Source organism: Ambystoma mexicanum, chromosome 10, assembly GCF_040938575.1.
Source record: "Ambystoma mexicanum isolate Mex_15411 chromosome 10, UKY_AmexF1_1, whole genome shotgun sequence".
Lineage (NCBI taxonomy): Eukaryota > Metazoa > Chordata > Amphibia > Caudata > Ambystomatidae > Ambystoma > Ambystoma mexicanum.
In genome coordinates, this window is record NC_090932.1 from 404,509,093 (window position 1) to 404,525,745 (window position 16,653).

Sequence of the window (16,653 nt, forward strand, 5' to 3'; positions counted from 1 at the left end):
GGTTTTGTCCGTCCTCAACGCTTTATAAAAGATGGCTTGTACGTTTCAAGCCGTCTTTTATGAACATAGAAATATGTTACAAATGTCTATGTTTATAAAAGGTGGCTTGAAAGTGTACAAACCATAGTAAGTTACACACACACGTGTGCGTAACTTACTATGGTTTGTACACTTTCAAGCCACCTTTTATAAACATAGAAATATGTAACATTGCTATGTTTATAAAAGAAGTCTTGAAAAGTACACAAACCATACTAGTACGCATACAAATATATAAATGCTCTACTACATTTATATATTTGTTTGCGCACCCTACTATGATTTGTGCACTTTTAGGCTACGCCCACAGCAGATGCCACGCCCCCAAGCGAGGGCCCCCCCTCAATTTCTTACCCCACTTAAAGCACTGAGCGTCAGTGTACCTGTGACCCAAGCTGCTGGCATGGTCAACCTAAAACACTTAATTGTAGGCAGTGTTTATACTCCTATCTTCTGACGAGTGTGTTCCTGTATTGCTATGTTCAGTATATGTTATTCTGTGCTCATGACGTGTAAAGGATTGCTTCCAAGTTTCACTTTCCGATGTATACATACTGAGTGTTGGTCAAGGAGACTGTACAAGCTGGAGGTCATGTCTTTTGTGCAGTAGACTAAAAGGCATGTCTTACAGGAATGCTTAAAGATTGAATGCATTCTCTTTAATCCACAATTTCATTTATTTCTATGGCGGAGATGGAACATGGAAAATAATTGCCGTGACCTCTACCCCCATCCTTTCAGCCATACACATGCAGCAGCATTTACATCGACATGGCATCTTCATGCATATGGTGACACGAGCAAATAAAAGTCAGATTCCATATGAGTTCATTGTAAATGCTGACTGCCATGCAAAAATGGGAAGCCGCTTTTATTATGTTTGCACTGCAGCGTGCAAAAGGAAGGATCCATGGCAATGGTACACGCATCGTATTGCAAATGGTGAATATTTGAAAGAGAAGAGCATTTTAGCCGTAGGTGCAAACTAAAAGCTCCCCTACGCGCAATTTAAACTCTAGAGGAAAGTGACTTCCTTTGCATCACGGAAAGCCGTAGGTCAGGTGGCCCTTTTTCCACCCTGCAGAATCTCTAACAGAGTTAGAGCCCTTTCCAGAGGGCACTCTGTTCTCTAGGTGACCTTCACCTTTGTTATAGGTGTTTTACTCTGTTAACCTGTTCTTGTGATTTTGTATTTTTATAACAATATTACAGCCCTAGTAGTGGCAGTGTTGCAATAGGTGTTATCATCCCATACGTGTAGTATGTGTCATATGCCCCATAATGTTGATGTGACCTGATAATACCTGTGGTTAGCCCCACCTAACTCTCTCTCAGTCTGAACGTCCTTCCTTTGACCTCATGTAACGCCCTTTGAATGTAACATATGATGACACTTCCAATGTATTGTCCCCCTGCATGTAACTTAAGTATTCTACGAATGTATGTGATTCAGACTGCTCCTTATAACATGCCATTTGTATGCAACCAAGCAACCCGATATCCTACAAACTGTAACCATTAAGTATACTCCTGCAACTTGTAATGATTAAGTATATTCCTGTAACTTGTATCTGTACCCATTAAGAATATTGTAACCTTTAACCTGTAACCGTTAAGAATATTCCTGCAACATGTAACCTTTAAGAATATCAGTGCCCAGATGCCTCCGGGTTAGCGGTGCTTTACAAATGCCGAAATAAATAAATACATAAATAAATAAATAAATAAATATGCCTGTTTCCCAGGACTGTAATGTGACATTATTGAAAGCCAGTGGCTGCATTTCTAATTTGGTGTATTATTTCTCTTCACATAGGATTTCGGTTCTTGAGAGCACTGGGTCTGTTGGACCTTCCTAACATTTTGCAATTCTTAGATCTTATTAAGGAAAGGTAAGTCTTGCACAGACATGATATTAAAATTACACTTTTACCCAAATGTTATTTTTTGTTTTTAAATGGAACATAAAGAGAAATGTTTTGAATGCATTTACTGTACATTACGTTTGAGAGCAGAGGGCAATCAACAAAATAAATGGAAGGGCCAGTGTTGCAAAGAAGAAACATTTTGACAAGTTGCAGTGCAGGGGTTAAGCTCTCAGCTCCATAACTCCTGGTGTGCAGTCATTCTGACTACTTATTGGTTGGCTGGTCTTGAAATGTGGCGAGGGGTGCTTTCCTGTAGATCGAAGTATGGCATTATGGTGTCCCCTGAGAACCCATATGGGAGAAGCTGTTACTTAGTGACTAGGTGACTGACAGCTGACTGCAGCCAATGACTGTTAGGTCTTCTGCCAGGATAAGGATGGTTGGGCCTTCTCTGGGGAGGCAGGTTTAGACCTATTTCAGGTGAGAGATGGTATAAATAGTGTCCTTGACTGAGAGGGATCCCAGACAGGATCTCCTCAATTTCCACCTCTCTGTAATGGGGAGGAGAGAATCCAATCACATAAAGACAGAAAATTAGCATCATGGGCCAATGCATAGCGAATGATGTCCCTTGACAGGAGCTAGCCCAGGGTTTAGGCCTGAGTGATTCCCCAGGAAAGGAATAGACCGTTATATATTCAAGACAGACCAGCTAATGAAGCAGCTGATTTAGTTACATGTCCCTCGACAGGTGCTAGCCCATGCGTTAGGCATGTGCGATGCCCCAGGAAAGGGATAGACTTTGCTATGTATTCAAGACAGACCAACTGATGGTGCAGCTGGTTTAGCTACACAATACGTTCTTGAGAGGGATTAAATAGTGACAAAAGGGGGATTACATCCTGAAACCCAAGAGTGTTGATGTAAACTATGGTGTTAGTAATTTATTTAAATTAATGTATCTAATGTTGTATACGTTGAAGTGTTTATTTATAATTAGAGACATTTTCATAAGAAGGTGCAAAGTTGGCCTGTGGCCATAGCCGGTGGCCATATTGTTTGGGGCATGGAAAGGGGCACAAAGTTGACCTGGGCCCAGATTAAGTTGGCCTCTGGTCTTCGGCCATGCCCTGTTGGTGTTACCTCACCAACACTGGCCATGTTGATGAGGTAACATCTAAGAAGTGAAAGTTGGCAGTGGGCTGGCAGTGGGCCTGACTTGCTGCAAGGGTCACTGGCTACTCTGGAATGCTTAGTGGGGTTCGCAACATGGCTGAAGATCATGCCCTAATGATTGTGGATACTGGCCATGGCTGCAAGGCACGGACAGTGTTAAACAGTACCTATGACTATATTTGGGCTTTGGTCAGGCCACTGGCCGTGGGGCACTATCCATGGGATTCCAATTTGTACTGGGCCCAGACTGCTTCTAGGGCCAATGTCTTCTCTGTGATGATTAGTGGTGTATGCAACATAGATGAAGGCCATGCCCTATGGATTGTGGACACTAGCCATGACCGCAAGCAATAAGCAGTGGGAAATAGTCCATGTGGCCATGCACAGTGACTATATTGTTTGGGGCATTTGGCCATGCCTTTAATAGTCTGGCCACTGGCCATGGCCAAAAGGGACCATCTGTGGGGTTACATGTGTCTCAACCTTCTGAAAGGACCAATGCATACTCTATGTTGCTTAATGGGGTCTGCAACATGGCAAAAGGCTACCCCACAGGGATTTTGGACACTGGCCATGGCTGCATGACGTTCAACAGGGTGGGTATTGGCCAGATCGTTTGGTATTTGTGGAGGCTGTGCAAAGTTGGCCTGTGGCTGTGGTCAGTGGACAGATTGTTTGTGACATGGTGAAGGTCGCTGACCATGGTCACAAGGTACCATCTATGTGATTAAAGTTTGAAGTGGACCTGGCTTGTAGAAAGTGTCAATGTCTACTCAGATATTTAGTGAGTTCTGCAACAAGGTTGAAGGCCACATCCTGCAGTTCATTGACACTGCCATGACCGTAAGAAATGGACAGTGGCAATAGTTGGGCCTGGGTCTGATCCTGGAAATGGCCATGAGGGACAATATATGGGATTCAATTTGGCACAGAGTTACCACTTGCTTGCTGTACAGGCCAATATCTACTCTGGGATACTAAGTAGGGTCTGCAACATGGCTGAAGTCTGTGCCTCAGGGATTGTGGACACTGAACATGGCTGAAATAACATATTGTACACATGTATATATTTGTATTGTTGAATGAATGTCTGAATTGAAAAAACAACCGAAGATACCATGATTTGCATTGTGTAGAAGCTGCTAAAATGCTATAGTATCACCATTTTTTATAGACGCATTCACAAATCATTAATTGGAACTTGTAAAACATAGTTGCACACACTACATGTATGTTTGAAAGTGTATGTAATCTGTAGGAATTCATTTACAGGGATGTTGTCTTTCTTTAGACATTCTAGTAAGTATGTGTGCATTCCTGGAGATTTTCATGTGTACTTATGTTGAATGTAATAATTCACTATCCGTCTTACACCTGATGCAGGGTACATAGTATCAGGAATGTTATTGGCATTTCTGTGCAGGAGGGGGAGTTGTAAATATAGCTGTTCGGAGCCATGCAAGTAAACCTTGCCCATAGGTTGTGACAATTGGAATATTAGATTGAATGGTACATTTTCATATCAATTCACTCGGGTTACATTATGAAGTTTACAAGGACCAGGAAATGTGGAATGTAACGGATTTTGAGGTCTATGTGATTGTTTTGCATTTCTATGGGGTTATGAAGTTTATTAAGTTTTCATTTTCTCTAGTACTTGGTACATATACAATTGTGTATTGTACAATGTATGTAGTCTTTTATTCTAACAGATGAAAGGGATGTTTGCTTTGATTTTGTTTGCAATAAAGTTAAGTAAAAATAGACCTATAACTATATGAACACGTGAGAGTGTTAAATAACTCATACGTTTTTTGAAGACTTTATAACCAATGTCTACAAGTGCATGGTTAAGGGTTAGACCTTGTGACTTGTTAATTGTTACAGCATTTGCAAGAGACATACATAACTGTTCTGTGCATACATACGTCTTTAAAAAGAAGGAAACATGCTGTAATGTGGACAATGTTTTTGGTTGCTTCAAGTTTGTTAAATTTGATAAGGACAACTCAGATATTAATTTAATTTAGGAATGTCCTCATTGCTCTATTAACCAAACCTTACTCTGAGTCATCTTTCAATTATTTTCCGGTTGAACAAGAGTTATTTTTATCCAGTCCAGCTGTGTTGAATGCAGATATTTCTAGGATATTTAGGCCTGCTGTGGCTTGTTGACACATGAACAGTGTCTATGAAGCTGATGTGGACTATGGGTTGCCTTTCATGTTTGAGCATTGTGTCATTTGATTGGGCACAGTCCATAAGGGTTGACTTTAAACACACACATTGTTGATTTTACTGTGTTAACTGCTCCATTGCTAAGGCCTGATATGTTTTTCCATAGAGTTCATGTACAAGTCTTCTTTTAAAGGATGCTTTTGTGTATTCAGTAAGTACACCTTATCTTATAATATTCCAAATGTGAGCATATGTTTGGTCTACTAACTGACACATAAGTTATCTATAGCAACATCAACACCATAGATTAACACCTGCTTAGCTATGAAGTCTGGTATGGAATTCATTGTGACCTAAAGCTTTAAATATGCTTCGGCCTTTGAGTGGTGTTGCATATAGGAGATCACAAAACACAATGAAATGTTTTTATCCAATCAATTCTTTGCATCCAGTCTTAAGCACTTCTGTCTTGATTGCCTATGATTAGGCATGAATACGAGTCTCTTATCTCAACCTCATTTGAAGCTGTGAAAACAGGCCCCTGGTCATCAGTCACTCATGTCAAAACACAACCTAGGCTGTGTCTCAGTGCTAAAAGACAGGTATGCCTAGGTGAATGTGCTCATAAGCATGATTAAACATATACAGTCAGGAATTGTAAAGATCTTAGACTCAACAAGATACCACTCTGGCGCGTTGCTCTGAATTATAAACTTGACACAGGAGTTATCATGTTAATGCATTTAATATGACCCCTATTTTCTGAGAGTTCTTATTCTGATTAAACAAGTTCTGGCAAAAGCAGGTATAACATAACATAACATCACACCTATGAACAAGATTGCCATGTGGGCAAAGAGCATGTTTGAATGTGTAAGTAATAGAACAAGTGGTGGTTTAGTTTAACAGCATGGGTAACCTTTATATTTTATGAAGCTATGCTGCACTATACTATGCGCCATTAGTCTCCATGCACCCAGCAAGCATCTCCCTATCTCTCATGTTTAGAGCAGAGTGTGCTTCATATGAAACTGCTCCTTCTGGGGTTGAGGAGTTCTGCTTAGCTGAGACTGGCTGTCTCGTTTGTATGCTGCTGCTGCTGCTCTGTACTCCTCCCTAGCACCTCGGGCTTGAAATGGACTGGCATGTCTGCTGGGCTCCCTCTATCCTTTCTGTTCTGCGGGGCTATATATATATACACCAAGTAACTTGGCGGCCCTGCACATGTGGTTTTGTCATATCTGCTGTTTGGAACAGTGACAGAGCTAGAGCTAGCGTGTCACTTTGTTTGGTCGAGATAGAACACCTATGTGAAACTACATTAGATGTTTTTTTGCATCTCAAAGTGGTATTTCTGGACCCATTAGTAAATTCCTTCACTGTACTCAATGGCATCTGTGAAGTTCTACAACATCACAGCATTGTATGCTTCTGCAGGATATCTTTGCCGGCTGTCTGTTATCAAAGGATATATTTCTTACTTGTTTCACGATGTTTTCCATTGTACCCTATGGGCCTTGACTTTGTGAATGTGCAAGATGCTTCTGTTCATGTCTGTCAATTTCCTGTTCCTGAATCCTTATCAGATAACACTTAACCGTGTGAAGTTAAAAGGCTGCTATTAGAAAACACCTAATGGTGTGAAGTCAAAGAGGCTGCAAGCTGACAGCTTTGTGGTTGTCTGATCTGCCAGAATAGGAAACATACCATTTCCTGGTTATTGGCTGATCTGCAGGACCTAAGAACACTTGTGCACACTTTGCATGCATCATTACAGTTTATGTTAACATGTTGTGTCTGTCTAAAGAATATCTTTCATGACTACAAGCCATTTGATATATGAACAGATGTCTTAAATGAGCCCGAGTTCATGTCACTTCTTGCATTCTTGACTGAATTGAGACCAGCATTAAGTTAGAAACCATGCTTACCTCATCTATTAGAAGAATATTCAATTGTTGTAGAATTCTGCCCACTTCAAATACTGTTTTGCCCGAACATTTGAATTTTTTTATGCTCAATTTGGAGAAGTAGTAAATGGTGTAAAGTTATACCTCCTATGTTGTAAGCAGGTAAACCATTGGGGGCTATAAAAGTACCTGAAAGGATTTTGTCTGTTTTCTCTTGCAAACATGTACACATTGTTTTAATTAGAAAGGTTCTGCTGGTACCAGCTTCACTACTAATGTACAATAATAAAGGTTTGTAATTATTGCAATTGCATGTTTTCTTTGTTTGATGTAGTCCATGTTAAACATCTTCAGTGACGTTGAGGGAAATGTTGACCTGTTCATCATTTAACTTTGCTATGAGCACTGATCAATTATGTTCAGATTGCTTGTGTTGAATAATGTTGTTTTATACTTCGATGATGGCTAAATCTGCTTTATTTTGAAGAGGTGGTTCTCTGAGTGGTTCTTGTCTCCTCAAAAGAGATGGTTGACTCATTTCAGGAGTTTCTTCAGCAATGTCTCTTTCTTTCTCTTCTCTATGAAATCCATCTTCTAACATGTCTTTGTATTGTTTAAATGTAGCATTTGTTATGCTGCTTTCAGTTTAATTGAACATAGTTTGAAATGCATCATGAACAACTAATAATTCTTCCTATTATCTCCAAGTTTTGAATAACTGTAATACATCATGTAATACAATCTGTTGTGATCTGCAGATTTGTTTTATATGCTTAATTATACTGAGTATTGAAAGTCTTACTAGGCTTCCTTCACAATTTAACACAAATATCTTCTTGCTGCCTCATTTGGTAAAATCTTTCTTCTTTGTATGTGTAGGATTGTACTATTCCATATTAACATGTTTTCTAAAGAAGGGCTTCTGTTTGGATGTTATCTGTCAATGAGATTATTTTGTAAGCTGTCTTGGCTGTTGTGATTTGCTTGGGCTAGGTATTATTTTAGAAGTTGTTTTCGATCTGATGCTGGATAAAGATTAGCCAGAGAATATTACAGATTTTCTGTACAAGGCGTGCCTGTTAACCGATATGACACTTTGTATGATCCGCATACTCTATTTGAGAGCATTTTGTACTGAAGCTGTACAGTATTTGAGAAAGGGTTCTTTCAGATGAAAAGTGTTGGAATGCACGTGCAGTGCTCAAAAAGTGTAGGGAAGTACACTATTCAGAAGTTCTATCAGCATGGTGATTTTTGGTGTTAGTGCTTCTGTCATCTGTCGCCACGTTAGGCCATTTTTAAATGGTAATTTGTTTTGGTTTAGTTTGGCCACATTCAGAGAGTACTAGACTACCAAGCACATGGTGGAATGCTGGCCAGCAAAGTTAGTGTTACTGGTTTCTATTAGCATAAGGGCCTCTTGCCACAGTCGCCAGGGTTTGGCAATTTTGAACAAGGCCTCATCAGAATTTGTAAAATATTTGTCAGTTGGGATACTAGGCCACCGTTCGGAGCATCTATCTTTACATTTAATTCAACTTTATTTCTGCTTCCCCCAGTGAGTGTTCAGCATGCCACGGTTTCTGGAAGAAGGGTAATGTGCAGCACGCATATTAGTTATTGTTGCATTGCTTAGTTGTTCTCAGAAGCTTTTAGTGAAATGTAGAATAAAGGTGTGTGTTCTTGACCATAGCTAAAAAACAATAGTTGCAAAGGACATATTTTGGTATGAACAGAGCCTTGGGTCAAGGTATTGCCAACATGTCAAAACTAGATCATGGTCATTCTGCTCCCTAGGGAATGTTGGGACAACTATGTCTGCAATAGAATGGCTTGGTAGCATGAATACATATGAGACATTCATTTTCAAGGAGTGGAGCCTCAGTTATGTATTTTATGAAGCCACCTGGTTCCCAAGAGATAGCAAGAAGAATGTGTGCAAGGGATAGCAACATGTTTCAAAGCAGGAGTTACAAAAAGTGTTGCAGAGTAAACCACTAGAAGGCCCGGGAACGGCCTGGTTTGCCAAATTGAGTGAGCCCATGGCAGAGGATCTTGCTGTTTCTAATTTGTTGACTTCAATGTTCACATCCCCTACATGATGGGGTTGTTTCAGTGTGGGCATGCACATCAGAAGTTACATGAACTTGTCTTGACCAATTAGGGAATGCCATTTTAGCTAATGTAACATGTGTAACTTTGGCTAATGTAGGGGAGGACTGGCCGCGAGGCCCTCCTCACCTTCAGCCTTCTCCCCAGGTGAGGACCATGACTCGGTGGCCGTCCCCTCATGCCACCCGGGCCCAGGTGGAGGAGGGGTCACCCGCCGACGACATTGCCCACACATATCCGTTCCCTGCATATACCAAAATTCAGTTAGGCCTAGAAGCCATCTTGTTTAGCAAACATGGCGTGAGTTCAGCACACTGTAACGAGGCCCCCACCTTTGGAGGGCCTTTCATGCATCTCCGCCGCCGCAGTAGCCCTGGTAGATCCGCTGCGAGCGCGTTCCCATGAGAAAGTCGGGTATGAGCTAACCCGAGATGCTAACACTGTAACATTTTATCGTTCACAATGTAATATTGCACCCCGCATGACCTGGTCCGCGAGGCCGGGGTGACGGGGAAAAAAGCTGAAGCATCACTATCTGAAGAAAGTAGAAAATAATTCAAGTATTGGTATCAACGAACTACCTCTGTTTAAACAGATCCTGTAAACTGTGAATAAACCATAAAGATGTAACGTTACATGATACCACCCCAGGTCTGGACTAGTGCTGCTATAACCACAGAGAAAGATGTCGACCAAATGTATAGCCTTTATCTGTATAAGTGTTCTTACAATTTTATGTAGAAACCTGAACTCATATATGTTTTCTTAAATCACCTAAAGCAGCGAGCATCAATTTCTGTAGGCCATAACCTAGAACTACCTCGTGTAACGTCTAATGTACATAAAATAATCACACCATGTAGTAAATATAATGTTAGGTAACGAAAAGGTACTCGGACCGACTGTATTAAAGAAATGTGTAACGAAATTGAAATATATATGTGTGTTTAAATAACATCAAAATAAGGCGGAACATTATAAAAGTTCTGCATTCAAAAGTTAGCAACGCACGAGGAAAAAACCTTTGTGAATATATGCAAGGCCATTCTCCCTCCCACCCTACCAAGCCTGCCAGATAAAGAAGCTAAGGCCTGTGCCGCGCTCCCTCACCTCCCCCAACCAAGCTGGAGCCGCTTCAGAGAGTCAGAGGCCCCGGTACCGCACCCAAGGCCACAGCCCGCCACCTGTGTTATTTACAGCACGGTAATAAACCCACGTTTAAATCCACTGATCTACCAGCACCCTCTCGTAAATTCCACAACCCCCCCTAGACCACCCCAAGAATCATGACCCCGTGCAAAGACGACCCCCATCACTGGGACAAGACACAGAGACCCATTTATATAATAACTTCTAACGCGGCAGACAGACATGTATCATTCGGCTCAGGCCCCAGAGCCCAGCCCCTCGACCTAAAATACCGGTCAATAGGACACAGGTAAATCTCACCCCAACCGACAACCACCGGACCTCTCACGAGGTGCATTCCTCATGTGTTGCGTTTATTTTATAAGACAAACTGCTGAGCGATTTATTGATGAACTTAAATGTCGTTTCTTGAATAACTGCAGTGTGCATGGCCTAGGGCAAACGAGTCAGGAAAGGTATTCATCTTTGTCACAGGCTGCCCCAGCATACCAACACCGCTCGGATGACCTCAAGCTGGCCTGCCAGGCCCAACCCAACCCACGAGGCTGACCAGTGACGTCCTCACGCCAAGACCAACCACGCTGCAGCAACACCTATAGTTAGTCGACGCCACCCAATCCCAATTAACTTGTGCCCCCTATAGTGTGTAGGTTCTGATGACGTTTTTTGTATTAGAAATACGCCTGTCTTTGCTATTGTCAGACAGAGCGCTCTCGGAGGTTGCAGAGTTCTTTGCATGCCCTATTCTTTGGATAAACTCCCACTTACGCTCACCCGCACTCTGTCTTGGTCTTATTCCCACTACGGGAGAGTCCCTTATTGTCTCTCATTGCGGGGAGGATCGTGCTGAAATTGGGGGCGCTTCCTTTCAGTGGTGACCCCGATAGCGTGATATCTCCAAATTATTTTTCCTAACTCCTTTTTAACGACCCCCTTGTGGCACGAGAATCTCCGGTCGAGAAGGGATACGCACGGTGAGCCGGCTCCGGGAGGCTGCCCGCCAACGGCGACCGGCACAATAAGAAGTGCGCACTCAATGAGAAAGGGTACGGGATCCCGATTGGAAAAAAATCCCCTTTGAGTGCCGCTCGCCGGAGCCAGGGGCTGACCGTTGAGTTACCGGTGACACTGCCTGGACGGACCCAGTTTCGGAGACTATCGGTTCAAGACGGGCACGTGAGTACTGAGTGCGAGCGATCGTAAAGGGGAAGGGAGGGGAAATTGTGAACAGAAGAACGGGGACAGGTAGAGGAGAAGAATAACGGGGGTCTACTAAAGACGGGTCTTGAAACTTTCTTTATCTTTTCTTTGCATATGGCCATTAGGAGTAAGAAATAAGTGAAGTGGTAGAAGTGACGGAAACCTAGCTCCGAAAGGGGGTGGAAGGCGGCGCCGCATAGTGCTATCTAAACTAGTACTGGGAATATATGAAGAAGTAAGAAATAAGTTATTGGTGTCTGGCAAAGGGAGACACCGGGAATATTTTTTAGTGATTGCTACTCTCTCTATTTCTTTTTTCCATTCCACGGGGCAGGGGGAGAAAGCGAAAAGGGTATAAGGTAAATATACTCGTAGAAGAACTATAAAATAGGGAGCACATTTGTAGGAGAGGGGATTAAGTAGTGGCACGTACAGACGTGAATATAGTAACCTTAGCAGAAAAACAGGGACAGCTGGCCAGGGAGGAAAGGGAGGAAAAAAAAAAAAAAAAAAAAAAAACAAAAAAAAAAAGACGAGGTGTGAGTGGAAAAGCATTGTGAAGGGTGCGAGAACCGTGTGAGTGTTGGAGACGACCGGTTGACCGCGAGGTGGCGCCAGAGAGTGTTGACCATAACTAGTACTTGATCAGTTGCACGCGGAATCACATGAGAGTGTATGGGAATGGGAAGGAGATGAGCTATGGTGAGTGAGAAAGGATTTGCGCAGTGAATAAAATTGGGTGATAATTTTTGAGACGTCCGCTCTTGTCTGTGCCATAAAGGTATACATACACATATCTACACCTAACTAAAAGTAAAGAAGGTGGACACGGCTGTGTTAGTGATTTAGAGGATGGGGGCCGAAACTCCCTTGTCACACATTTGTAAGAGCTTACCGGGATACGCTGAACGAATAAATAAATATCACGATCAATGGGTAACAGAATTGAAAGGGGAGGGTCTGCCCCAGATTTGGCCCGAGGGAGGGTCTTTTGACAAAAGCGTTCTTGATATGGTACGAGCATGCATTAGCCTCAAGTATAAGGGGAAACAATGGCAAAATAGGAAGGAGATATTAGACCTCTGGAGATTGTTTGAGGAAGTACCCCCACCCAAAGCTCCGGCACCAAATATTGATCTACCTTCCACCACAGATAATCCACTGATGATTCCAAGAGAGGAAAAGGAACAGCTACGTACAGAACAACCTGCGGAGGTGATTAGTTTGTACCCGATATTGCCTAAACCAGCCCCCGCAGCAGGATATAGCGACCCTACTTATGTGCCTCCCCCCACAACTGGTACACCACAAAGACCAACAGCCCCCCCGCCATACGAAAGCACCAGAGAGCGCGCCCAGGGAAGCACACAGAGGGTGGATATAGAGAAGTTAACGAGTGACTTAGAGTCGAGGCTTACTGTGGCAAGGGATGAACTCTCAAGAATAAAAGACATATGTGAGCGCACGGCGTGCGCCCCTACACAATCAGGACGCACGTCTAGAGCGTCGAGCGAAAGTAGACAAATTGAGGAAGGATGGAAAAAGGGGGAAATACTGTTCAGAATTGAGGAAGAGCCGACACGAATAATAGAGGTAGGAGCAGTAGAAGGGAGCATTGGTGATATATCACGAGAGAGAGGGATCAGAGAGGACTTGTTATGTGATGTCAGAGGAGGGTTGGATGAGAGTGATAGGTTGAGTATGGCAGTAGGAGGGGAAAGCGAGGAGGTGGACGGTGCATGTTCGCTAGGGACTATAGACGACGAATGGATGGGACGACTAAGAAATAGGGTGGGGAAGATGGCGTCATTGGAGTCAGCAGCGACTAAGGAAAGGGAGGGTGCAACCGCAAAAGGGAAGTTACAACTTCCATTGATACACAGAGGGGGGGGGAGACCAAACTATATACCATGGGCTCAGATGGATAAGGCTAATTTAATGAAATTATTGCCCCAGCTGTCAGGAGGGGCGAGCAAGTGGATATATGCATTTGAGAAACATACCGCCGGCATACCGTTGGCAGTAGGCGATGTGAAAAGCCTACTAGTAACCGCAGTAGGAGATCAAGCGGACAGAGTATGGGCTAAGGCTGGTTTCCCGGCCGTGACGTTGGACTGCGATCGCCATGATGGGGCTTCCTTTAATACAGTACGAGCAAGGGTGTGGGACGCACTGCGGGAGACATTCCCAGATACCCCTGATTTACAGTCAGTAATGCAATGTACAATGAATGACGGGGAGGATGCTATGGATTACATTCTCCGGGTGCAGGAGATGTGGAGAGCGGAAACGGGCACGCCCTGGCACCAATCCACATCTCTATTTTATTTTATCATTAAGAGAGGGCTCCCAAAAGAGGTGCAGAAGGCACTCGATAAAATAGCGGGCGTTGAGGCAAAGGGGTGGCCAGAGATCCAAAGTATAATAGTGCACCATTGCAAAAGGATCAAAGAGAGAGAGAGGGAAGTAGCACAGAAAAGGTTGGCAGACGAGGCGAAGTTGGTACAATCAAAACTGGTGAAGGTTGCAGCAGCGGTAGCAGGGCTCCCACTCATGAGGGAGGGAGACGAAGGAGAGGAGGGGCAAATAGCAATACAAGGAAGAATAGCAGCAAATTGGGCAGGACAAGGACAACGACAGTGGACTGAGCAGGAGCAGAACGGAGGTCCAACGTGGCAAGAGTGGGCCCCAAGAGGGGGAAGAGGTGGGTACAGGGGCCGAAGAGGAGGACAAGGGTATGGAGGAATGGGAGGAAATGGGTGGCAGGGTCCCAGAGGTCCACAGGGGAGCTGCTGGAATTGTGGGAGATGGGGGCACTACTCAAGAGAGTGCAGGAGCAGACAAAACAACGGGTTCCAGGAGACAGAACAGTACGGTCACCCCCACCCAGGAAGCCCCTACGGCCTCCCCATGGGACAATACCAACAACCAGAAAATGTAGGACAAAGAAGTAATGCACAACTACACGGACATCAGTACAGAACACAAAACCACCCACAGAATAATGACAATATGCAATACACGCCAGGTAACACTTTCGCCACAGTAGCTAACGGAGCGCCTGCTCCCGCACCTTACAGCGGGGTGTCAGTAGTTTCGGGGAACATTTTTGATCAAGGGGGGGCAATGAGACACCCCGCATAGGACAGCCCACAGAGAGCACTTGCGTGTCCAGTACTATCTACGACCCACAATGCATCAGAGGAACCATTGATAGGAGCGCAGATAGGAGACAAGCAGTTCATATTCATGGTGGATTCGGGAGCGGAGAAATCATGCATTAGAGAGGGCCGGTTCCCGTTATCTAATAGAACGTTAGAGACGCAGGGGTTCTCTGGGGCTGTAATTGAAGTTCCTTACACAGAGGCATTGGATGTGACAGTGGGGGGTAAAACAGTGAAAGCACCCTTACTGTACTATGAACACTCTCCCATTAATTTGCTGGGGAGAGATCTCTTAAGCAAACTAAATATGACAATATCATTCACAGGGAGCGGTATCGTATGTTCGACGCCAGGCATATGCCCCCTCCGCATATTAGCAGTAATACACGGCCACACAATCATGCAAGAGATCAGAGGGTTACCAAGAAACGAGGAGATGTTTGTTGAGGGCATGAGAACATTGGCTCTCATAGTACCAGAACTAAAAAGGATGGATTGGAGGATTCCAGCCGAATTCCTCTTCCGCCCCATAGCAAGCCCCGACACTGCTCCCGGGTCAGTGCTATCGTTGGATTTACACGCAGTACACGTGTCAGCAAACAGAATATGTGTGATTGGCGTTGACATGGAAGGATGTGAGTGGCGGACAGTACTGTGTACAAATGCAAATATCCCACTGAGGGAGCTCTCGGACGAGGAGCTATTTTCTGACACTGAGACAGATGGCGAAATAGTGATGGAACTAGCAATGCCGTGTGACATTGTAGTTACAGCCAGAAAAACTCAAGTTGAATTAATGGCAGTCGTAGGAGCGCCACATGCATTTTTTGATGACGACATGAGGTTAGTACCCACTAACATATGGACAAATGGCCCCCATGATGTGGGGTTATTACATGGGGTTCAGCCTGTGGTAATAAAACTGAAACCGGGAGCAATTCTACCCCGGGTAAAACAATATCCATTGTCACGCGAAGCAGAAGAAGGGATCAGAGAGACACTAGATGCACTGCTAGCACAAGGAATAATAGTGCCCTCAAACTCCCCATGCAACACATGCATTTACCCGATTAAAAAGGCGAAGGGAGGTTCATGGAGGATGATACAAGATTTACGCCCACTCAATGATGTGATTCAGAAGGAGTTCCCTTTAGTCCCGAACCCGGCGACAATACTGTGCAACATTCCGAAAACGGCATCCCACTTCACAGTTATTGACTTAAAAAATGCATTTTTCTCGATTCCCTTAGCAGAAGAGAGCAGGTACTTAACAGCGTTTACACTAGGGGGGAGGAGGTTCGAACACTGCAGACTACCACATGGATATTGCGAGAGCCCAAGCATATTCAACAGGGTACTACATGAAGATTTGGGGAATTTGTCTGTAGAAAGCACAGTGATTCAGTACGTTGATGATTTATTGATCTGTGCACAAACTGAGGAAGAGTGTAGAAGGGACTCAATAACACTCCTGACATTATTGGCCAATAAAGGGTACAAGGTGGACAAGGGGAAGTTACAATACTGTCTGACAGAGGTCCTATACTTGGGACAGCTGATATCAAAGGATGGCAAGCGGATCATACCAGACAGGGCACAGGCGATTAGAGCAGTTGGGGAGCCCAAAACAGTAAAAGAGATGCAGAAATTTCTGGGTATGTGCAACTATTGCCGAGCATGGATATTGGATTATGCAGCATACACAAGGCCCTTGTTACAGGCACTAAAAGAGGCACAGCAGGAAAACAAACACATAGAATGGACAGAAGAGATGAACACAGCATTTAACTCACTAAAAGAGCTGATATCAAGCGCTCCAGTACTGGCAAATCCAGATTATGGGCGCGAATTCTTCTT

General features: G+C 43.7%; 1 protein-coding gene across 1 annotated transcript in view; it reads left to right on the forward strand.

Moving 5' to 3' along the window:
- LOC138491456 (calcium-activated potassium channel subunit alpha-1-like) overlaps positions 1 to 16,653 on the forward strand; it is a 1,832,603-nt gene that overhangs the window by 200,424 nt on the left and 1,615,526 nt on the right. The window contains exon 6 of the mRNA XM_069617974.1: positions 1,856 to 1,931. Coding sequence (XP_069474075.1) covers positions 1,856 to 1,931 — 76 coding nt within the window. The remainder of the gene's footprint in view (positions 1 to 1,855; positions 1,932 to 16,653) is intronic.